Raw genomic sequence first — 24,206 nt, 5'->3', positions numbered from 1 at the left:
GAAAATCAGGGCAACTGAAATTCAAGCTGCAAATAGAGTTAGAAATGCATACAGAAGGTATTGTAATGAGACATCTGAAGAAAATTGGAAGAAATTTTATCTAGCTAGAAGAAATCAAGACGTATTTTTTAAAAAAGAAATTGCTCAGGGAGGAGTTAAAGCTTAATATTCAGTACAAAGGTTATCATGGATGTTCAGCAAAACATCTAGCTAGGCTAGTTAAAATTAGAAAGAGCAGGAATTATATTATTGCAATTAAATCAGGTGATGAAAGACATTTGGATACTGAAAATAAAACTCAAGCATTTTATAGGTTCTATCAAAAATTGTATAATAAAGTTGATGTTAATCTCATTAACTTAGAAATTTTTTGGACAAAAATTAAATTGCCCAAAATCTCTGACGAGCAATTAAAAATATTAAATTCTCCAATTACTGGAGAAGAAATATCTAAAGCGATAGAAAAAGCTAAAAGGAGTAAATCTGCCGGACCCAATTTTTTGCCAGCAGAATTTTATAAAATCTTAGCTAATGAGATTAAAGGCACTTTAGAAAGATTGTTCAATGATTATTTCACTTTGAATAATTCTATGTTCAACTCTGATATTGAAAAAAGGTAAGAACGCGGAAGACTTATCTTCATATAGACCAATTTCAGTTCTTAATGCTGACTACAAAATCTTGACCTCCATTGTTGCGTCCAAATTGGCTAAATGTTTAGATAATATTTAACATCCTGATCAGACTGGTTTTATGGCAGGTAGGATTTCTTCTAAAAATATTCAGAAAGTTATCTCTTTATTAGATTATGTATGGTATTTAGAATAATCCAAGAGAAATTATGTCTTCTCTGAAATAGTTCTTTTTACGCTCGACGCAGAAAAAGCATTTGATTCCATCACCTGGCAATATTTATTCAAGGCTCTTGAAAGATTTGGGTTTAAGGATTAATTTGCTACCTTTGTACATAAAATATATAATAATACGATTTCTTATCTAATTGTCAATGGAACTCTTTCTCCGAAAATAACGCTTGGGAGGGGAACAAGACAGGAGTGTCCATTGTCCCCCCTTATTTTTAATGTTGCTTTGGAACCTCTAGCTATATGGTTGAGGGACAATCTGACAGGGATTGTTTTGGGTTCTCACAGTTTGAAAATTCTGCTTTATGCGGATGATCTTTTATTGTTTCTCGACAACACTTCTCAAACAATTCCGTTAATCTTGCATTTATTCTCTGAATTCAGCTCTTTCTCAGGCTATAAAATCAATTTTGAAAAATGTGAACTTATGTGGATAATTAAATCAAGGGCAAGTTATCAGCATCATCCTTTTAAGGCAGGTTAATTTTTTAGGTATTAGGGTATTATTCTTTATAAAAACCCTCAAAAATTATATAACCTAAATTTTCAACCCCTATTACAGAAGGTTAAAAAAGATCTTGAATTATGGGCTTCTTTTAAACTATCCATTTCAGCCCAAATTAATTTAATTAAAACAATTATCTTCCCACACATATTATATCCACTTCAAAATTTACCCTTGCTTCTTACAAACTCATATTTCCGACAATTTCAGGCATGTCAATCTAGGTTCATCTGGGAAAGTAAGAAATCTCGTATTTCCATGAATAGATTAATGCAAAAACGTAGCGCAGCGGGATTGGCTCTACATAATCTTAGACTCTATATTATTGTGACTTTAGTAAAAGTTGTGCTGAATTGGGTAACAGACTCTAATAATTATGCTACTATTGATTTGGAAAGTTATCTCATTCACCCATTTTCATTAAAGGCGAGTCTACATTGTTTTATGCAAAACATCACCTCAAAAATCAAGTCTTTTAATACAATTAAAAATGTTATTTTAGCTTGGCAAAAGTTCTGTACTATTTTAGAAGTGGTACCACATTTTTTGGAATTTCTTCCTATAGTTGGGGACCCTGAATTTATTCCAGGAAATCTTCATAAAGTCTTTAGATCTTGGGAGGAGAAGGGTCTTAAATATATGTGTCAAACACTTTCAGAGAATATGGAAATATTAGCGCAAGATGTTCTTTTTCAACAATTTGGTCTGTCCAGGAACAATTTATTTGCATATTTTCAACTTCGCCACTTCTTGTCCACTCGGAATTTGGCAATTGAGTCAATAAGTGACTGGGCAGAGATTAATATTTGTATTATTAAATTTATAACAGGTAATACCTCAATCTCCCTCATGTATGCTCATATGTTATCTAAACAAAGTCTGCCATTGTTTGATAATCTTAGCAATACTTGTTCAGGCTTATTGCCTACGGTTAATGTGGACATGATTAAACAGAGCTTTGTTTCCTTAGATAAATGCGTGATCCTTATTGATTGGAAAGAGTCACATGTTAAACTTATTAACAATTACTATTTATCTCCACTTAAGATGTCACATTTTTATCCTATGCAGCTTTTTGTGTGTACTCGATGTTGTTGGCCCAAAGCTAACATATTGCATATGTTTTGGTCCTGCCCAAAAATATTCCAATTCTGGCAGAAAATCCAGTACTGAGTTAACCAGGTGTTTAAATTATCTATTCAATTTATGATAGAAGAAATCATTTTCTTAAGGATGTGTAATTATATAGTTTTGCAGTACCTATACTCTATTAAGATTATTATATTGACAGCTAGACATCTGATAATTAAGAATTGGCAGGCTCATACAGCTCCCTCTTTTATGACCTTCCTTAAGGAAAGCCAATCACAAATAATATATTAATCCTTCCATACGCAGGTATCAACAGAAAAGAAAATCTCCAAATGTATGTATAGGTGGCTGCCGGTAATTAAGTCTTATCCGTTACTGACTCAAGAAAACATTCTATCACCTTTTTTGAGCTCTAAGAGTTTTGCTGATCTTATTCTGTTGGATGTATTTCCCCCCGATGTGGGTTTCAAACTACAGAGAGGTGGGATAGGAGAGAGGGCTCCTCTTTTTTTATTATTTAGTTTAGTTTAATTTTTTTTAATGTAAAATACTCCTGCAGTGTATGTTTCACAATATATATATACATTATTTGGCATCCAGATTTCTTGGTATTTTTCTTCCTGTCTTTTTTGATTTACACTTTAATGTATTATGGTCAAAGATGGATTTGTCTGATATTCAAGTGTAATTGCATAAATGTGTTCTTGATTTCTGTCATTTCTTTTTGCAAAAACACCCTGTGTGGTGTATTGAGAAACCAAATATTGTGTCAGTTATTTTCTTATGTATTATATACTGCGGGAATTTAAATAAAGAAATAATAAAAAAATAATAAAGTATAGCATTTTAATGAAGTATGTATGGCGGGAGAGGTGTAAGTTACAGGATATTTAATACTGTAAGTCATAGATTGCTCCCTTTACTCAAAGAACAATAAAAAAAAAGTATCAAAAGGAAAGATATATTCTATAACCCAGAAAGGATTCTTAGAGCTCAGGTATGAAAGATCATAGTGTATGATTTCAACCAATAAACCACTCCCTGAAATAAAATAAAGAAATATCTGTTATTCAGATGTATTTAAAATACGAAAAAAAAAGTTAAAACAACAAGCAATCCTAATGCACATGAAGAGGGGAGCAATGGTCATCACTGGCTAACTTCTAAGTTAGCTAATTTAAAATTTGATCAAATAGTTTATTTATGGCTAAAGAAATATTACAATTGTGTTTCTGAAAATCCTCATTGCCAGCAGCGTTGCAGCACAATAAAGTAACTTCAGTCATGTAAGCGTAATGCCACATTATTTTCCCTTTAAGTGGACTGTTTTCCGTGCATACAATACACTAAGCACCAATTTTTATATTGGGCTAAATTTATAGATACTGTGTGTTTGCCGAAGGGCCTCACTGTAAATGTGAGGTCATGTTCGAAATTTATTGAACCTCTGTTCACCTGTCTTTCCGAGCGTGTCTTAGGTGTTCCTGCCTTTAGCATATATAGTTGTATGAAGTCCCTAATACATAATATCTTGACATGAAAACTTATTTCTAAGCGGTTAAAACAATTCTAACTGCAACAAAAGTAACACACATGAAACACAGTAAATATAAATGTCTTAATCAGTAAAGCCCTTTACAACAGTGGGCAATGGTGTAGGATTGCTGCTTCCCAATACTGGATCGAGAAATTATACCATCTTCCCAACATCTTTAATAAAAAGGGAACTTTATTATATATCAAAAGGTTCCTATAATGTTTTTGGATATACAATAAAGGTCCAGTTTTATTCAAGAAGATTGAAGGTTAGTATATTTTCTTGATAGAAATGTAAATGTTTGTAAGTGTCAGAATATCCACTTGTCTGTATTGTTATAGAATAGTAGTCTAACTGGATAGAATATGAGGCTTCTCAGACACCTACCATACTGAAAAAGCACAAACCTTATTATTATTATTATCAGTAATTTGTAGAGCACCAACAGATTCCCCAGCTCTATAAACATAGGCTGTATACAAGGTAACATTTATAGGGATCAAGTGGGTAGAGGGCCCTGCCAAGAGTAGCACTGTTGTAGTCCGCTCTTATGAAGGTGATCTACAAGCAGCTGGGATCTTTGGCTTACTGTATATGCTAAGGGGGTTCAAGAGGATAGCAAAGGAGTAGAGGAACTGGGGTTAGGAAAGGTTAGTGTAGGATGTATGCATCACTGAACAGTAGAAACTTTAGGGAGCACTTGAAACTTTCAAAACTAGGGGAGAGCCTTGTGGAGCGAGGCAGAGAGTTCCACAAAATTAGGGCCAGCCTGGAGAAGTCCTGTAGACGTGAATTTAAGGAGGTAAACTAGATTACAAATAAGGCGCAAACTGTTTTGCTCTAGCACAATCGTGTTTTTCTTTAATAAGATATGGTGAGTCCACGGCTTGACTAATTACAGTTTTTTTAATATCTCTCCTGGCCAGCAGGAGGAGGCAAAGAGCACCACAGTTAAACTGCTAAGTATCACTCCCTTATCCACAACCCCAGTCATTCTCTTTGACTTCGGTGCATGGAGGAGGTGAAGTTTAGGTGTCTGAAGAAAATTTTTGATTTCCTCTACAAGCAAGTTTTGGGGTATAGCCATATTCCACGTCATTCCTTGCAGTCGGGTAGTGGTGGCTTTAAGCTCAGAGCCGTCGCTAGCACTCACCTACCTTGAGAGCAATCTGGGGGCTCCCATTAACTCCCACCCCGGCGATCAAGCATGTATAGTGACAGGCATTGCCGGTGCTTTCCATTACAATGGACAAGATTGGGAAAGGGGGCATGCTGCTTAGAAGCCTGTATCTCAGGCATCTAAGCAGCTACAGACCTCCAAGACCCACCATTGGAAAGGTAATCGCCTAATCGTCTTGGCGATCTGGGGGGAAGTACTTGTTTTTTTATAAATAGTAAAAAACAAAAAATAAATAAATCCAGCTTAGCACTCAAAGGGTTAAAGCAGTTAGGAACTTGTAAAGAGGTACTTACTGTGTTTCCTTAATAATTGCTGTCTTAGTTTAAAAAGCCAGAGTTTGCTACTCTGTTCTTTCTTTTTCAAAGGTCTCTGTGAAGAACTGTGTCTTCTTATACCTTGTAACTGTCTACATGCCGGACAGCGGAGCAGGTAAGTGCTTTTTCTTTCAGTTGGGGAGACCATGCACTTAACAAATTAAAAGACACTGCTTTTTTATTGAGACATAGATAATCCTGTTGTATGGGTTATACTGGGGCATGAAGCAAGCACTGCAGCATGTGTGAGACTAACATTTAAAATCTTTTAAAAAAGAAAGGGTAAAATGATTTTATTAGGCTTTACTTTCTGACACATATTTACTTGATAAAACAATACAAGTTTAAACTGAAAGTAAGGCTGAATCTTCTATTTCAGCAGTTTGTTTATTTCCCCTTTGCTTTAAAATAAAACAATGCAACATTTTAAACTGTCAGGTTTGAAAAAACAGTTATTTCTTGTACTCAGTGTACCAGGATGTGGTGCCTCTCTGTATCGCAGCAGTAATTTGAGCTCGGCAGTTGCGGTCACATGACCGGCTTTACTTTTTGAGGGAAAAGTTGTTATTCTCCATTTCTAGGTAATCCAGTCTTAGTTGGTAGCGGTAAGGCACCTCAGTAATTGAGGTGTGGGGTTGCCTGAAGGGTATTTTAGAAGTTTATTTGATGTTTATTAAATGTGTTTTCTTAACTTTTCTCACATTATTTAAGCTGGGGTCGATCCTAATGTGGGATAAAATTTAAAGTGTATTTTTTCCTTGGCTTATTTTAATTGAATATTAAAATCTTTGAAACTTATCTGTACAAGTTTATTTACTGTTTCACAACATGTCTGATATGGAGCAAGAGTCTCTCATGAATTCATGCTTATTATGTTTAGATATACAAATTGCAGCTCCTATGCAATTTTGTTCTTCATGTGTCAAGAAAACCTTGCAAAATAAAGGTAACATTTTTGAGCCTAATGTCTCTCAGGATGATGCTGTTAAAATAATACCTCAGCTTTCTCCTGCTATGTCCCAAGCCTGAATGGCATCACATGCAGTGCCCTATTGTTAAAGGAGGTTTTAGCTACTTTAGATGACTCCGATACCCCTGTCGTTGTCACTCCTAAGAAATCTAGTAAACTTAATAGTTTCATTGATGAACCTTCCACTTTGGAGGTTTTTCCTGTTCCTGACTGTGCTAGGGAGATTATCTCACAGGAATGGGAGAACCAGGGGCGTCTTTTTTCCCGTCAACCATTTTTAAGAAAATGTTTCCTGTTGAGGACTCTACTATTAAAGACCCTTGGTATACTGTACCCAAAGTTGAAGGGTCCATTTCCACTTTGGATATTCCTATTGAGGATAGCTGCTCTTTTAAGGATCCGATGGACAAGAATCTGGAGGCTTATTTAAAAAAAGATTTATGTTCATCAAGGTCTCCAATGGCAACCTGCTGTGTGTATTGCCACTGTTACTAGTGCGGCACCTTATTGGTTCAACGCCTTGTCTGATTCTCTTCCAGTAGAGACTTCCTTGGATGAAATTCAAGATAGGATTAAAGCTCTTAAGTTGGCCAATTGCTTTATTGCAGATGGCATTTTACAGGTTGTTAGACTAGGAGCTAAAACTTCTAGTTTCGCTGTCCTATCCCGCAGGGCTTTATGGTTGAAATCCTGGTCTGCAGACGTTTCCTCTGTAGTCAAGCTTCTGGCGATTCCTTACAAGGGCAAATCCTTGTTTGGACCCGGTTTGGCAGAAATTATCTCAGATATTACGGGTGGAAAAGGGTCTTTTCTACCTCAAGATAAGAAGAATAGGCCTAAAGGACATCAGAGTAATTTTCATTCCTTTCATAACTTCAGAGGAAAGCCTTCCCCTTCTTCTTCCAAGCAGGAACAATCCAAGTCTTCTTGGAAACCCAATCAGTCTTGGAACAAGGGGAAACAATCAAAGAAACCCAAATCCAAATCAGCATGAAGGGTTTGCCCCGATCCGGGATCGGATCAGGTGGGGGCAGACTTTCTCAGTTCTCTCAAGCCTGGATACGAGATGTCCCAGATCCTGGACTGTGGACATAGTATCCCAGGGTTACAAATTGGAATTCAAGACTTTTCCTCCCTGAAGCAGATTCCATCTCTCAAGATTATCTGCAGACCAGATAAAGAGAGAGGTGTTCTTGAAATGTATACAACATCTTTCATCCCTGGGAGTGATAGTTCCAGTTCCAGTGCAGGAACAGGGTCTCAGGTTCTACTCCAACCTATTTGTGGTTCCCAAAAATGAGGAAACTTTCTGTCCCATTCTAGACTTGAAGTGTTTCTCAAAGTTCCATCCTTCAAGATGGAGACTATATGCTCCATTCTTCCTTAAGTACAAGAGAGTCAGTTCATGACAACCAAAGACCTAAAGGATGTGTATCTTCATGTTCCTTTTCACAGGGACCATCACAGATTCCTGAGATTTGCCTTTCTGGACAAACATTTCCAGTTCGTGGCCCTTCTATTTGGTCTAGCCACAGCTCCCAGAATGTTTTCAAAGGTTCTGGGGGTTCTTTTGGCAGGGAAAAGATATTGTTGTCTTTTCTTCGTTCCCACAGATGGAATGTGAATCTGGAAAAAAGCTCCCTTTCCCCTGCTACAAGAGTAGTGTTCTTAGAGGCCATAATACATTCCCTATTGATGAAGCTTTTTCTGACAGAGATAAGGAAAAACAAAATCATTTACTCTTGCCTCTCTCTTCAGGCTACTGCTCATCCTTCAGTGGCTCAATTTATGGAGGTAATCGGTCTGATGGTGGCTTCCATCGACATCATGCCTTTTGCTTGATTCCATTTGAGAGCTCTCCAGTTGTGCATGCTCAGACAATAGAATGGCGACCATGCCGATCAATCTCAGAGAATAGAGTGAGATCAGTCGTCAAGGGACTCTCTCCTGTGGTGGATTTCTCAGGAACATCTGTCTCAGGGCACATGCTTTCGGAGACCTTCCTGGGTGATCATGACCATGGACGCCAGCCTGCTGGGCTGGGGAGCAGTCTGGAAATCATTAAAAGCTCAGGGCCTTTGGACTCGGGAGGAGTATGCTCTTTCCATTAACATCTTGTAGTTGTGGGCAATTTACAATGCTCTATTGACTTTGCCTCAGTTGTCCTCAGCCCAGTTTATCAGGTTCCAGTCAGACAACATAACCTCTGTGGCTTACATCAATCACCAGGGAGGGATTTGGAGTTCCTTAGCCATGAAGGAGGTTACTCGGATTCTTAAGTGGGCAGAGACCCACAATTGCAGTCTATCTGCCATCTACATTCCAGGAGTAGACAACTGGGAAGCAGATTTTCTGAACACAAGGTCAAGATATCCACAGAACATTCTGATAGATGCTCTGGCGGTTCTTTCGGTTTTCAGGTTAGTATACCTGTTTCCTTTGTTTGCTCTCCTTCCACGAGTCATGTCTCGTATCAAACAGGAGAGGGCATTGGTGATTCTAATAGCCCCAGCATGGCCGTGCAGGATCTGGTTTGCAGACCTAGTGGAGATGTCATCTTTCCCACCTTGGAGACTACCTCTGAGGAAGGAACTCCTTATTCAGGGTCCCTTCTTTCATCCGAATCTGACCGCTTGGAGATTGAAAGCTTAATTCTATCTAAGCGTGGTTTTTCTGAGTCGGTCATTGAGACCATTATTCAGGCTCGCAAGCCTGTTACTAGAAATATTTAGCATAAGATATGGTGTAAATATCTTTATTGGTGTGAATTTTATCTTTTCTTCAGGAAGGCCTGGAGAAGGGATTGTCAGTGAGTACCCTGAAGGGTCAGATTTCTGCTTTATCTGTTTTACTACATAAACGTTTGGTGGATGTGCCAGATGTGTAATCTTCTTGTCAGGCCTTGATCATAATCAGGCCTGTCTTTAAGTCTATTGCGCTTCCTTGGAGCCTTAACCTTGTTCTTAAAGTTTTACAGCTGGCTCTGTTTGTGCCGTTGCATTCTATAGACGTTAAGTTGTTATCTTGGAAGGTTTTGTTTCTTGTTGCTATCTCTTCTGCTTGAAGAGTCTCAGAACTCTCAGCTCTGCAGTGTGATTCCTCTTATCTTATTTTTCATGCCGATAAGGCGGTTCTTCGTACTAAGTTAGGTTTCCTTCCTAAGGTTGTTTTTAATAGAAATATCAATCAGGAAATTGTTGTTCCCTCTCTGTGTCCTAATCCAAAGAATGTTGGTTACACAATTTGGATGTTGTACGTGCTCTTAAATTCTACTTACAGGCAACTACAGGGAGTGCAGAATTATTAGGCAAATGAGTATTTTGACCACATCATCCTCTTTATGCATGTTGTCTTACTCCAAGCTGTATAGGCTCAAAAGCCTACTACCAATTAAGCATATTAGGTGATGTGCATCTCTGTAATGAGAAGGGGTGTGGTCTAATTACATCAACACCCTATATCAGGTGTGCATAATTATTAGGCAACTTCCTTTCCTTTGGCAAAATGGGTCAAAAGAAGGACTTGACAGGCTCAGAAAAGTCAAAAATAGTGAGATATCTTGCAAAGGGATGCAGCACTCTTAAAATTGCAAAGCTTCTGAAGCGTGATCATCGAACAATCAAGCGTTTCATTCAAAATAGTCAACAGGGTCGCAAGAAGCGTGTGGAAAAACCAAGGCGCAAAATAACTGCCCATGAACTGAGAAAAGTCAAGCGTGCAGCTGCCAAGATGCCACTTGCTACCAGTTTGGCCATATTTCAGAGCTGCAACATCACTGGAGTGCCCAAAAGCACAAGGTGTGCAATACTCAGAGTCATGGCCAAGGTAAGAAAGGCTGAAAGACGACCACCACTGAACAAGACACACAAGCTGAAACGTCAAGACTGGGCCAAGAAATATCTCAAGACTGATTTTTCTAAGGTTTTATGGACTGATGAAATGAGAGTGAGTCTTGATGGGCCAGATGGATGGGCCCGTGGCTGGATTGGTAAAGGGCAGAGAGTTCCAGTCCGACTCAGACGCCAGCAAGGTGGAGGTGGAGTACTGGTTTGGGCTGGTATCATCAAAGATGAGCTTGTGGGGCCTTTTCGGGTTGAGGATGGAGTCAAGCTCAACTCCCAGTCCTACTGCCAGTTTCTGGAAGACACCTTCTTCAAGCAGTGGTACAGGAAGAAGTCTGCATCCTTCAAGAAAAACATGATTTTCATGCAGGACAATGCTCCATCACACGCGTCCAAGTACTCCACAGCGTGGCTGGCAAGAAAGGGTATAAAAGAAGAAAATCTAATGACATGGCCTCCTTGTTCACCTGATCTGAACCCCATTGAGAACCTGTGGTCCATCATCAAATGTGAGATTTACAAGGAGGGAAAACAGTACACCTCTCTGAACAGTGTCTGGGAGGCTGTGGTTGCTGCTGCACGCAATGTTGATGGTGAACAGATCAAAACACTGACAGAATCCATGGATGGCAGGCTTTTGAGTGTCCTTGCAAAGAAAGGTGGCTATATTGGTCACTGATTTGTTTTTGTTTTGTTTTCGAATGTCAGAAATGTATATTTGTGAATGTTGAGATGTTATATTGGTTTCACTGGTAAAAATAAATAATTGAAATGGGTATATATTTGTTTTTTGTTAAGTTGCCTAATAATTATGCACAGTAATAGTCACCTGCACACACAGATATCCCCCTAAAATAGCTAAAACTAAAAACAAACTAAAAACTACTTCCAAAAATAGTCAGCTTTGATATTAATGAGTTTTTGGGTTCATTGAGAACATGGTTGTTGTTCAATAATAAAATTAATCCTCAAAAATACAACTTGCCTAATAATTCTGCACTCCCTGTAAGGATTTTCGCCAGTCCTCTGCCCTCTTTGGGATCAATTTATTAATGTGCGAGCAAACATGATACGATGTAGCATATCATGCCAGCCGCACATCGATAAATGCCGACAGCATACACTGTCGGCATTTATCATTGCACCAGCAGTTCTTGTGAACTGCTGGTGCAATGCCGCCCCCTGCAGATTCACGGCCAATCGACCGATAGCAGGGGGTGTCAATCAACCCGATCATATTCGATCTGGTTGATTTCTGTCCGCTGCCTCAAAGCAGGCCGACAGGTTATGGAGCAGCGGCCTTCACGCTCGCCAGAAACCATATGGAGCTTGATAAATTGACCCCTTTGTCTGTTTCTCTGGGAAACGTTAAGGTCAGAAAGCTACTGCTACTACTCTTTCTTTTTGGTTGCAAAGTATAATTCGTTTGGCTTATGAGATTGCTGGACAGCAGCCTCCTGAGAGAATTACGGCTCATTCCACAAGAGCTGTTTCCTCTTCTATTTATCCGTGTCCTCTAGCTTGGGTATTGGTTCCCAACAGTAATTACTCAAGCCGTGGACTCACCATATCTTATGAAAGAAAAACAAAATGTATGCTTACCTGATAAATTTGTTTCTTTCCGGATATGGTGAGTCCAAGGCGCCCCCCTTTATTTTAAGACAGTTGTTCTTTTGACTATAACCTCAGGAACCTCTACACCTTGTTCTACTCCTTTTTCATCATTTTCCTTTGGTTAAATGACTGGGGGTTGTGGGTAAGGGAGTGATACTTAGCAGTTTAACTGTGTTGCTCTTTGCCTCCTCCTGCTGGCCAGGAGAGATATTCCCAACAGTAATTACTCAAGCCGTGGATTTACCATATCCGACAGCAGCCTTCTGAGAGAATTATGGCTCATTCCACAAGAGCTGTTTCCTCTTCTTGGGCTTTCAAAAATGAAGCTTCTGTGGAAAAATTTGCAAGGCTGCAATTTGGTCTTCTCTACATACTTTCTCCAACATTGGTGTGTCCGGTCCACGGCGTCATCCTTACTTGTGGGAATATCTCTTCCCCAACAGGAAATGGCAAAGAGTCCCAGCAAAGCTGGCCATATAGTCCCTCCTAGGCTCCGCCCACCCCTGTCATTCTCTTTGCCGTTGCACAGGCAACATCTCCACGGAGATGGTTAAGAGTTTTTTGGTGTTTAAATGTAGTTTTTATTCTTCTATCAAGTGTTTGTTATTTTAAAATAGTGCTGGTATGTACTATTTACTCTGAAACAGGAAAGGATGAAGATTTCTGTTTGTGAGAGGAAGATGATTTTAGCAGACAGTAACTAAAATCGATTGCTGTTTCCACATAGGACTGTTGAGATGAAGTAACTTCAGTTGGGGGAAGCAGTTAGCAGACTTTTCTGCTTAAGGTATGACTAGCCATATTTCTAACAAGACGATGTAATGCTGGAAGGCTGTCATTTCCCCTCATGGGGACCGGTAAGCCATTTTCTTAGTCAAACAAACAGAATAAAGGGCTTATTATGGGCTAAAAAACTGGTAGACATTTTTATGGGCTAAATCGATTGCTTTATTTGGGCATTTTATTCATATTTATGCTGACAATTTGCATTTATAAACTTGGGGAACGTTTATTTAACGGCAGGCACTGTGTTAGACAACTTTTCCAGTCAGGGGGCCTTCCTAGTTGTAGACTGAGCCTCATTTTCGTGCCATTACTACGCAGTTGTTTTTTGAGAGCAGGGCATGCAGATGCATGTGTGAGGATCTAAAAATTGCTGGAAAAGCTTCTAGAAGGCGTCAATTGGTATCGTATTCCCCTCTGGGCTTGGTTGGGTCTCAGCAAAGACTATAGCTGGGACTGTATAGGGGTTAAATTTATAAACGGCTCCAGTTCCGTTATTTTAAGGGTTAAAGCTCTGAAATTTGGTGTGCAATACTATTAATGCTTTAAGACACTGTGGTGAAATTTTGGTAATTTTTTAACAATTCCTTCATACTTTTTCACATATTCAGTAATAAAGTGTTTTCTGTTTAAAATTTAAAGAGACAGTAACGGTTTTGTTTTAAAACGTTTTTTGTGCTTTGTTGACAAGTTTAAGCCTGTTTAACATGTCTGTACCTTCAGATAAGCTATGTTCTATATGTATGAAAGCCAATGTGTCTCCCCATTTAAATTTATGTGATAATTGTGCCATATCGTCCAAACAAAGTAAGGACAGTACTGCCACAGATAATGAAATTGCCCAAGATGATTCCTCAGATGAGGGGAGTAAACATGATACTACATCATCTCCTACTGTGTCTACACCAGTTTTGCCCACGCAGGAGGCCCCTAGTACATCTAGTGCGCCAATACTTATTACCATGCAACAATTAACGGCTGTAATGGATAACTCCATAGCAAATATTTTATCCAAAATGCCTACTTATCAGAGAAAGCGCGATTGCTCTGTTTTAAACACTGAAGAGCAGGAGGGCGCTGATGATAATTGTTCTGTCATACCCTCACACCAATCTGAAGGGGCCATGAGGGAGGTTTTGTCAGATGGAGAAATTTCAGATTCAGGAAAAATTTCTCAACAAGCTGAACCTGATGTTGTGACATTTAAATTTAAATTAGAACATCTCCGCGCACTGCTTAAGGAGGTGTTATCTACTTGGGTTGATTGTGACAACTTGGTCATTCCAGAGAAATTATGTAAGATGGACAAGTTCCTAGAGGTTCCGGTGCACCCCGACGCTTTTCCTATACCCAAGCGGGTGGCGGACATAGTAAATAAGGAGTGGGAAAAGCCTGGCATACCTTTTGTTCCCCCCCCTATATTTAAGAAATTATTTCCTATGGTCGACCACAGAAAGGACTTATGGCAGACAGTCCCTAAGGTCGAGGGGGCAGTTTCTACTCTAAACAAACGCACTACTATTCCTATCGAAGATAGTTGTGCTTTCAAAGATCCTATGGATAAAAAATTGGAAGGTTTGCTTAAAAAGATTTTTGTACAGCAAGGTTACCTTCTACAACCCATTTCGTGCATTGTTCCTGTCACTACAGCAGCGTGGTTCTGGTTCGAGGAACTAGAGAAGTCGCTCAGTAGAGAGACTCCATATGAGGAGGTTATGGACAGAGTTCACGCACTTAAATTGGCTAACTCTTTTATTTTAGATGCCGCTTTGCAATTAGCTAGATTAGCGGCGAAAAATTCAGGGTTTGCTATTGTGGCGCGCAGAGCGCTTTGGCTAAAGTCTTGGTCAGCGGATGTGTCATCCAAGACAAAATTGCTTAACATCCCTTTCAAAGGTAAAACTCTATTTGGACCAGAATTGAAAGAGATTATTTCAGACATCACTGGGGGAAAGGGCCACGCCCTCCCACAAGATAGGCCTTTCAAAGCCAAGAATAAGTCTAATTTTCGTTCCTTTCGTAATTTCAGGAACGGACCGGCCTCTAATTCTGCATCCTCTAAGCAAGAAGGTAATGCTTCACAAACCAAACCAGCCTGGAAACCGATGCAAGGCTGGAACAAGGGTAAGCAGGCCAAGAAGCCTGCTGCTGCTAACAAAACAGCATGAAGGAGTAGCCCCCGATCCGGGACCGGATCTAGTAGGGGGCAGACTCTCTCTCTTTGCTCAGGCTTGGGCAAGAGATGTTCAGGATCCCTGGGCGCTAGAAATAGTTTCTCAAGGTTATCTCCTGGAATTCAAGGAACTACCCCCAAGGGGAAGGTTCCACATGTCTCACTTATCCTCAAACCAAATAAAGAGACAGGCATTCTTACATTGTGTAGAAGACCTGTTAAAGATGGGAGTGATAAACCCAGTTCCAATAAAGGAACAAGGAATGGGATTTTATTCCAATCTGTTCGTAGTTCCCAAAAAAGAGGGAACTTTCAGACCAATTTTGGATTTGAAGATCCTAAACAAATTTCTCAGGGTACCATCGTTCAAGATGGAAACCATTCGAACGATTCTACCCACTATCCAGGAAAGTCAATTTATGACTACCGTGGATCTAAAGGATGCGTACCTACATATTCCTATCCACAAAGAACATCATCAGTTCCTAAGGTTCGCTTTTCTGGACAAGCATTACCAGTTTGTGGCCCTCCCATTCGGGTTAGCCACTGCTCCAAGGATTTTCACAAAGGTGCTAGGGTCCCTTCTAGCGGTTCTAAGACCGAGGGGCATTGCAGTAGTACCTTACTTGGACGACATTCTAATACAAGCGTCGTCCTTGTCAAAAGCAAAGGCTCATACAAACATCGTTCTGGCCTTTCTCAGATCACACGGATGGAAGGTGAACATAGAAAAAAGTTCTCTGTCTCCGTCGACAAGAGTTCTCTTCTTGGGAACAATAATAGATTCCTTAGAAATGAGGATTTTTCTGACAGAGGTCAGAAAATCAAAACTTCTAAGCTCTTGTCAAGCTCTTCATTCTGTTCCTCGTCCTTCCATAGCGCAGTGCATGGAAGTAGTAGGGTTGATGGTTGCAGCAATGGACATAGTTCCTTTTGCACGAATTCATCTAAGACCATTACAACTGTGCATGCTCAAACAGTGGAATGGGGATTATACAGACTTGTCTCCAATGATTCAAGTAGATCAGAAGACCAGAGATTCACTCCGTTGGTGGCTGACCCTGGACCATCTGTCCCAGGGAATGAGCTTCCGCAGACCAGAGTGGGTCATTGTCACGACCGACGCCAGTCTAGTGGGCTGGGGCGCGGTCTGGGAATCCCTGAAAGCTCAGGGTCTATGGTCTCGGGAAGAGTCTCTTCTCCCGATAAACATTCTGGAGCTGAGAGCGATATTCAATGCTCTCAGGGCTTGGCCTCAACTAGCAAAGGCCAGATTCATAAGGTTCCAATTAGACAACATGACGACCGTTGCGTATATCAATCATCAGGGGGGAACAAGGAGTTCCCTGGCGATGAAAGAAGTGACCAAAATAATTCAATGGGCGGAGGATCACTCCTGCCACCTGTCTGCGATCCACATCCCAGGTGTGGAAAACTGGGAGGCGGATTTTCTGAGTCGTCAGACATTCCATCCGGGGGAGTGGGAACTCCACCCGGAGATCTTTGCCCAAATAACCCAATTATGGGGCATTCCAGACATGGATCTGATGGCGTCTCGTCAGAACTTCAAGGTTCCTTGCTACGGGTCCAGATCCAGGGATCCCAAGGCGACTCTAGTAGATGCACTAGTAGCACCTTGGACCTTCAACCTAGCTTATGTATTTCCACCGTTTCCTCTCATTCCCAGGCTGGTAGCCAGGATCAATCAGGAGAGGGCCTCGGTGATCTTGATAGCTCCTGCGTGGCCACGCAGAACTTGGTATGCAGACCTGGTGAATATGTCATCGGTTCCACCATGGAAGCTACCTTTGAGACAGGACCTTCTTGTTCAGGGTCCATTCGAACATCCAAATCTGGTCTCCCTCCAGCTGACGGCTTGGAGATTGAACGCTTGATTCTATCGAAGCGTGGGTTTTCAGATTCTGTGATAAATACTCTGGTTCAGGCCAGAAAACCGGTAACTAGAAAGATTTACCATAAAATATGGAAAAGATATATCTGTTGGTGTGAATCCAAAGGATTCCCATGGAATAAGATAAAAATTCCTAAGATTCTCTCCTTTCTACAAGAAGGTTTGGAGAAAGGATTATCTGCAAGTTCTCTAAAGGGACAGATCTCTGCTTTATCTGTCTTACTACACAAAAGACTGGCAACTGTGCCAGATGTTCAAGCATTTGTTCAGGCTCTGGTTAGGATCAAGCCTGTTTACAGACCTTTGACTCCTCCCTGGAGTCTAAATCTAGTTCTTTCAGTTCTTCAAGGGGTTCCGTTTGAACCTTTACATTCCATAGATATTAAGTTACTATCTTGGAAAGTTTTGTTTTTGGTTGCAATTTCTTCTGCTAGAAGAGTTTCAGAGTTATCTGCTCTGCAGTGTTCTCCGCCCTTTCTGGTGTTCCATGCAGATAAGGTGGTTTTGCGTACTAAGCCTGGTTTTCTTCCTAAGGTTGTTTCTAACAAAAATATTAACCAGGAGATAGTTGTTCCTTCTTTATGTCCGAATCCAGTTTCAAAGAAGGAACGTTTGTTACATAATTTGGACGTAGTCCGTGCTCTAAAATTCTATTTAGAGGCTACAAAAGATTTCAGACAAACTTCTTCCTTGTTTGTTGTTTATTCTGGTAAAAGGAGAGGTCAAAAAGCGACTTCTACCTCTCTTTCCTTTTGGCTTAAAAGCATCATCCGATTGGCTTATGAGACTGCCGGACGGCAGCCTCCTGAAAGAATCACAGCTCACTCTACTAGGGCTGTGGCTTCCACATGGGCCTTCAAGAACGAGGCTTCTGTTGACCAGATATGTAAGGCAGCGACTTGGTCTTCACTGCACACTTTTGCCAAATTTTACAAATTTGATACTTTTGCTTCTTCGGAGGCTATTTTTGGGAGAAAGGTTTTGCAAGCTGTGGTGCCTTCCGTTTAGGTAACCTGATTTGCTCCCTCCCTTCATCCGTGTCCTAAAGCTTTGGTATTGGTTCCCACAAGTAAGGATGACGCCGTGGACCGGACACACCAATGATGGAGAAAACAGAATTTATGCTTACCTGATAAATTACTTTCTCCAACGGTGTGTCCGGTCCACGGCCCGCCCTGGTTTTTTAATCAGGTCTGATGAATTATTTTCTCTAACTACAGTCACCACGGTACCATATGGTTTCTCCTATATATATTTCCTCCTGTCCGTCGGTCGAATGACTGGGGTGGGCGGAGCCTAGGAGGGACTATATGGCCAGCTTTGCTGGGACTCTTTGCCATTTCCTGTTGGGGAAGAGATATTCCCACAAGTAAGGATGACGCCGTGGACCGGACACACCGTTGGAGAAAGTAATTTATCAGGTAAGCATAAATTCTGTTTTTCCAAATTTTCCAAATTTTATACTTTTGACTCGGCTGAGGCTTCTTTTGGGAGAAAGGTTCTTCAAGCGGTGGTGCCTTCTGTTTAGGACTGCCTGTCTTGTCCCTTACTATTTATCCATGTCCTCTAGCATGGTTATTGGTTACCAACAGTAATTACTCAAGCCATGGAATCACCATATATTATGAAAGAAAAACAAAATGTATCCTTACCTGATAAATTTGTTTCTTTCCGGATATGGTGAGTCCACGGCGCCACCCTTTATTTTAAGACAGTTGTTCTTTTGACTATAACCTCAGGCACCTCTACACCTTGTGTTACTCCTTTTTCACCATTTCCCTTCGGTCAAATGACTGGGGGTTGTGGGTAAGGGAGTGATACTTAGCAGTTTAACTGTGGTGCTCTTTGCCTCCTTCTGCTAGCCAGGAGAGATATTCCCAACAGTAAGTACTCAAGCCGTGGGTTTACCATATCCGGAAAGAAACAAATTTATCAGGTAAGCATAAATTTAGTTTTTGCGAGCCATTTGAATTGTGCTGATATTACAAATGGTGCGAAACCACGATTGCTCTAGCGCAACTGCCCTTTATGCTTCAATCCTTACCGCAATGTCAGAGCTGTGGTCAACTGTTTTCTGGAAAACAAATTTGCACAAAACACTTCAAGAATACATTACAAAATACAGTTACACTCATATTAACACCGTTTGATTAAAAAAAATTAATAACAATATTACAGAAAAAAGTTAAAAGGGCTCAAAGATAGGAGATCTCAAAGCAGGCAAATTACTAAAATTAAGACACATACATATGCATTGCTAAGATGTATTTGTATTTGTATATAAATATATGTTTATATATGTGTACATATATATTAATGTATTTATTATTGTATATATTGATTACAGCCACACTGTATATACAAATATAAAAACATTAATATATATGTACACATAAATAGACATATATATTGCATTATAGCCCTTTGCCATTAAGTAGATAAAAACATGATAAAACATATATGCAATATTCATATTTAATAAATATTTTAACTATGTATTTACTGTAAATATTTTACATTTGCTAATGTGAATATGCTATGTTGTTTTGAGATGGGAGGATTTTTGAACTATTCGGGTTAACGATTGCGACAAATAATTTATTTGTAGCTTGTAATAAGAACTCAAACCGACTAGTGCAAAAATCTTAACTCTAGCGAAGTTTTCGCAAATAAAAATACCGCGCCACTTGTAATTTAGCCCAATATGTTCTGTGCATGTGAATGGATTTTTACCTAAACATTAGCCATGCAAGCAGAATTCATAAAGACTCTATTGTACCTGTAAGTTATCTTGTCTCACGTTGTGTCTCACTAATTGAAAGCTGGCAATGTTTTCTCATTGTTATTTTTCTTTCATTATCCTTTGTTTAATGTTTTATACAGCTTTAATATCGTAATAAATAAATGATTTTACAATATTAAATAAGGAACCACGGGATACACACCTAGTCTAACAGTGATGACAAGGATCAAATTACCAATAGATAAAGAAGATTCCACATCACTTAACATAAAACGCACACAGCAACATCCCAACATTTAAAACAGGATGACTAAGTGACCCTAGTATGTTAAAGGGACAGTAAAGTCAAAATGAAAGTCTCATGATTCAGATAGAGCACACAATTTTAAACTTTACAATTTACTTCCATTAACAAAGTGCACAGTTTTTTTTATATTTACACTTTTTGAGTCACCGGCTCCTACTGAGCATGTGCAAGAATTCACAGAATATATGCATTTGTGATTGGCTGATGGATGTCACATGATACAGGGGGAGTGGAAATAGACATAACTGAAATTTGTCAGAAAAAAATATACTACTTATTTGAAGTTTTTATCATTTATTTGCTGAGTATGCAAATCTACTGTATTTACTGGTGCTTTTAAGGAAAAAAATCCATGCTCTAATTTTAAAACTAGAATGGTCACCAAATGTGACCAAAAATTGCCCCCTGCATTGTAAGGACAAGCAGACCATAACCAACACTTTTGTTATTTAACCATACCCCAAAACTAATCTTTAAAAACTGACAAGTATAATGTTCTAGTTTGAGTAACAAAAACATTTAAAGTTTGCAGCATCCTTCTGTCACTGTATTTTCTAAATTAGTTATAATTAGAATCTAATTAATAATTATTAGATAGTAAGAAAGTGAAATGTAATAAAAAAATAAATAACCACTTACATCAGCTGTGTAGTTACAGCTTCTCAAAACAACAGGCTTTTGAGCAGGGCTGGACCAGTCCTGACCTGGTTTACAGATACAGAAAGGCAGTGAGAGGCAGGCAAGGCTGTCCCCCACATCATACACACATAATATATAAAATGCTGCTGACTGGGCCCGGCTAAGGTAACAGGCCCACAACTGTACCGCTCCACCGGGCAAATGCCGTGTATGCCTGATGGTCAGTCCAGACCTTAACACTAGTGACTCTGAAATGTGGTGTAATCCCAATAAAATGGATTAAACACATAGATAAAGTACCACTCAAGGGCCACAGGGCACTGTTGGTAACAAGCAGAAACTGTCAGTCAAACAACCCAGCTGTGCACTGCTGATTGTGTGACCAGCAGTTTCTCTTCAGGATTTAGAACATGGATTTTTTTCAATTAATTCATTGGCCATTTATAAGATATTTTTTTTTATTTGCCATACTTAGAAAGGACAGTGATAGTATTACATTATAGAAGGTGTCTTTGCAAGCAGATACTTGTGATATTTATTCATCAGTCACCCCACAGACTTTTGATTCTAAATTATCTACATCTTGGAAAAACTAGCAAATGTGAGTTGCTTTGCTCTCTAACCAATTAGGTACCAGAGTAGGAAACAATGCTTTGCAGTCAACCCTTGGCTTAATATTTTTTTATATGAAATGCATTGCAGTCAAGTTGGGTGACCAAGGGGTTAACTCATTTTTATATGCAAAGCATTGCATTCAAATTGGGTGACCAAGGGGTTAATCGTTTTTGCTTTTTTTTTTTGATTAAAACAGTTTTGACAGTAGAATATTAATACAGTGTATCATAAATATGAACCATTGGTTAGTTGTTACACATTGTAATACAGCCATAAATCATGATCAGTGTTAACTCAGATGATAAATTGCTTTACATACATCCTTTATTTATCATAAGAAATTAAAAGTGCAGCCATTCATTTCCTCTTTGTTTATTGTTTTATGCTAATGTAAGGAGGCAATACATCAAAGTGACTTCACTTCTACATACTACTATATATTGATTGATAACATAGCAAATAAATAAATAACATTTAAAGAGTTTAATTAACTATATTTTCTTTTTCATTGTCTTATAATTTTGATGAATTGCCATAATTTCATGTCAGTCACCCCTAACCTGATATTTTGTTTGGCTCAGATATTAAATAAAAAAACACACACAAAAAATACATACATACAAACATACACAAAACAACAAATAATTATATTGGTTATTAATTATTGATAAAAAAATACAACACATAAATGTTTTCCTGCATTTATTCATTTAAAGTTCAGTAATATAAGGAACAATTTTTTCTTTTCTTTTACAGATAAATAAATTATGCAGTCTTTCTAAACAAAGAGTTTCAAGATCAGCACACGCTGCGAACCAGCTACATATTAATAAGAAAGTATTTCAGAGCTCATACAGTGAGCAGGAGACCCTTTCTGGGAAGAGGAGGTAAGTGATGAATAGGTGCACGTCAGTACATTTATAACATAAAATCTGTATAATCATAGTCTATTATATACAGTTATCTACTGTAGACGTTCAGATTAATGTACATGGCTTTCACCTGTGGCAGTTACAGTACAGTGAAATTCGTTAGATGGAAAAATGTAAATAATTATTATTAAAAATGTATGTCTACACTATATAACACAACCGTTCCTATAATTATGATTACAACCATTTAAAACATCAAAAGTGCTGTTAAAGTATATTTTTATTTGTATTTTAATGGAATATTTATATTTTATTTTTATTTATTTTTACAAAATTTTCACATTTCCTTTTTTTATCATATAATACCTAGAATCATAAATATTAAATTTATTCAAGTAAAGGGGATTTATCATTTATTCAAAATGTATTCTTTATTGCCATACAACTAAAGGGTATGTCCATCATGCTGCATTTGAATAAAATTCTATGCAACAAATTAATTTCTAGAATAAATACACTAAAAATAATTTATATAAATCATTTTATAGTTCTTATTTTTTAATAAAAATTCTTTACAATCAGAGGTCAGATTTTTTAAATTGCCCCCCAAATAACGTAAGATCCCCTTTTTTTTTTTTTTTAGTGTAGCATTTTTTTTGGGGGGGGTCTAAAGTTGGCGGCACTGAAAAGTTCCTGAGAACTGTGTGTTCTAAGTAAATATATATGTATATGCCTATATAAAGTACATATATATTTATGTGTTATGTGTATATACACATATTAACACATAAATATATATGTATAAATTCATATACATATATAATTACAATCTGCTGCCCATCGCTGCGTGACTTAATCCCTTCGCTGCACTAGTTCTCATAGCATATCTCACAGCATCAGAACGAGGCTCCTGTTGGAACCTATGGAAGTTTGTTCTTGTGCGCTGGTATTACCAAGTTGAGTGCAAATATCGCTTTTGTAAAAGCGATATTTTGCGCTCAACTTGTAGTCTAGCCCTAAATATATTCTCTAAGTATAATATTGAGGTTATCCCATTTGCTTAAAAATGTTTTTTGGCATACTGAAATACCTCTGTCAAATTCTCTGAAGGCAACAGGAAAATCATGATAATCAGGTTTTGGAACAGTTGTCTTATAAACTGAAATTGCGTTGAATTTGTAAGATACTTTTCTTGACTCTAAGGGGTCGATTTATGAAGCAGCGGATGCTGCTTCCGACCCACTCCACTTCAGTTCTGCCTGAAGTGGAATTTAAGAATCAGCGGTCCTAAGACCGCTGCTCCTTAACTTGTCCGCCACCTCTGAGGTGGCGGACAACTATCAGCCCGATCGCATACGATTAGGTTGATTAACCCCCTCTGCTAGCGGCCGATTGGCCATGAATCTGCAGCGGATGGTATTGCACCAGCAGTTTACAAGAACAGATGGTGCAATGATAAATGCCGACAGCATATGCTGTCGGCATTTATTTGTGTGGGCCAGACATGATACGCTACATCGTATCATGTCTGTCAGCACAATAATAAATATACCCCTAATAATGGATTGGAAAAGACCCTTAGTATGTAGTAGAGTAAGGGATAGAGATAACACCTCTTGATTTTTCAGCATTTAAAGGCAAATCAATTTTTTCTTTTTTTATTTTCAGGGAATTTATTATGAAGTTGAAAACTTATAACAATTTTTACAGCAACTTACCAGTACACGTCTGCAGGTATAGCCCTGTTATGGAAAATGACACATCCTGTTGGAACGGACATGAGATTGCAGAAAGGTAATATTCATTTACCAGGAGTTGTTAGTAATAGGGTACATTCTACTTCATGATGATGGTTAATAACAAAACACAGTTTGATAATACAATTCAAACAATCAAAATGTTGATGTTTTGCCAGTGTTTATAATTATCATGAATATATAGTACAGGCTAAAGATGAAGCTTTACTAAATATGGCCTACAGAGAGTATTTCACAGTGACACTATATTTTAAATTGGTCATTCAACTGAGAGGTACAGAAAAACAAAGGGAATGGAGAACCATTATGGTTAATTAGTGATAAAAAATTAAACAAGTGCGGGGGCGGAGCCTGGCTGCAGTTAAGATGGCTGTGTAACTCCGGTGCTCCGTGAAACGGATCTCTTCTATCACTAATCTTGGGCTGTTAAACTGAGCTAAACACATAAAGCAAGTGACCTGGAGAAGCTCTATAGAGTGAAGAACCCA

General features: G+C 38.7%; 1 protein-coding gene across 1 annotated transcript in view; it reads left to right on the top strand.

Annotated features, from left to right (window-relative positions):
* The window catches only part of GPC3 (glypican 3), a 1,305,553-nt gene that overhangs the window by 751,572 nt on the left and 529,775 nt on the right, over positions 1-24,206 (top strand). Inside the window, exons 4-5 of the mRNA XM_053699264.1 lie at positions 21,846-21,976; positions 23,630-23,755. Coding sequence (XP_053555239.1) covers positions 21,846-21,976; positions 23,630-23,755 — 257 coding nt within the window. The remainder of the gene's footprint in view (positions 1-21,845; positions 21,977-23,629; positions 23,756-24,206) is intronic.

Source organism: Bombina bombina, chromosome 1, assembly GCF_027579735.1.
Source record: "Bombina bombina isolate aBomBom1 chromosome 1, aBomBom1.pri, whole genome shotgun sequence".
NCBI lineage: Eukaryota > Metazoa > Chordata > Amphibia > Anura > Bombinatoridae > Bombina > Bombina bombina.
The sequence above is the reverse complement of the archived record's forward strand: the minus strand, read 5'-3'. Positions and strand labels throughout refer to the sequence as shown.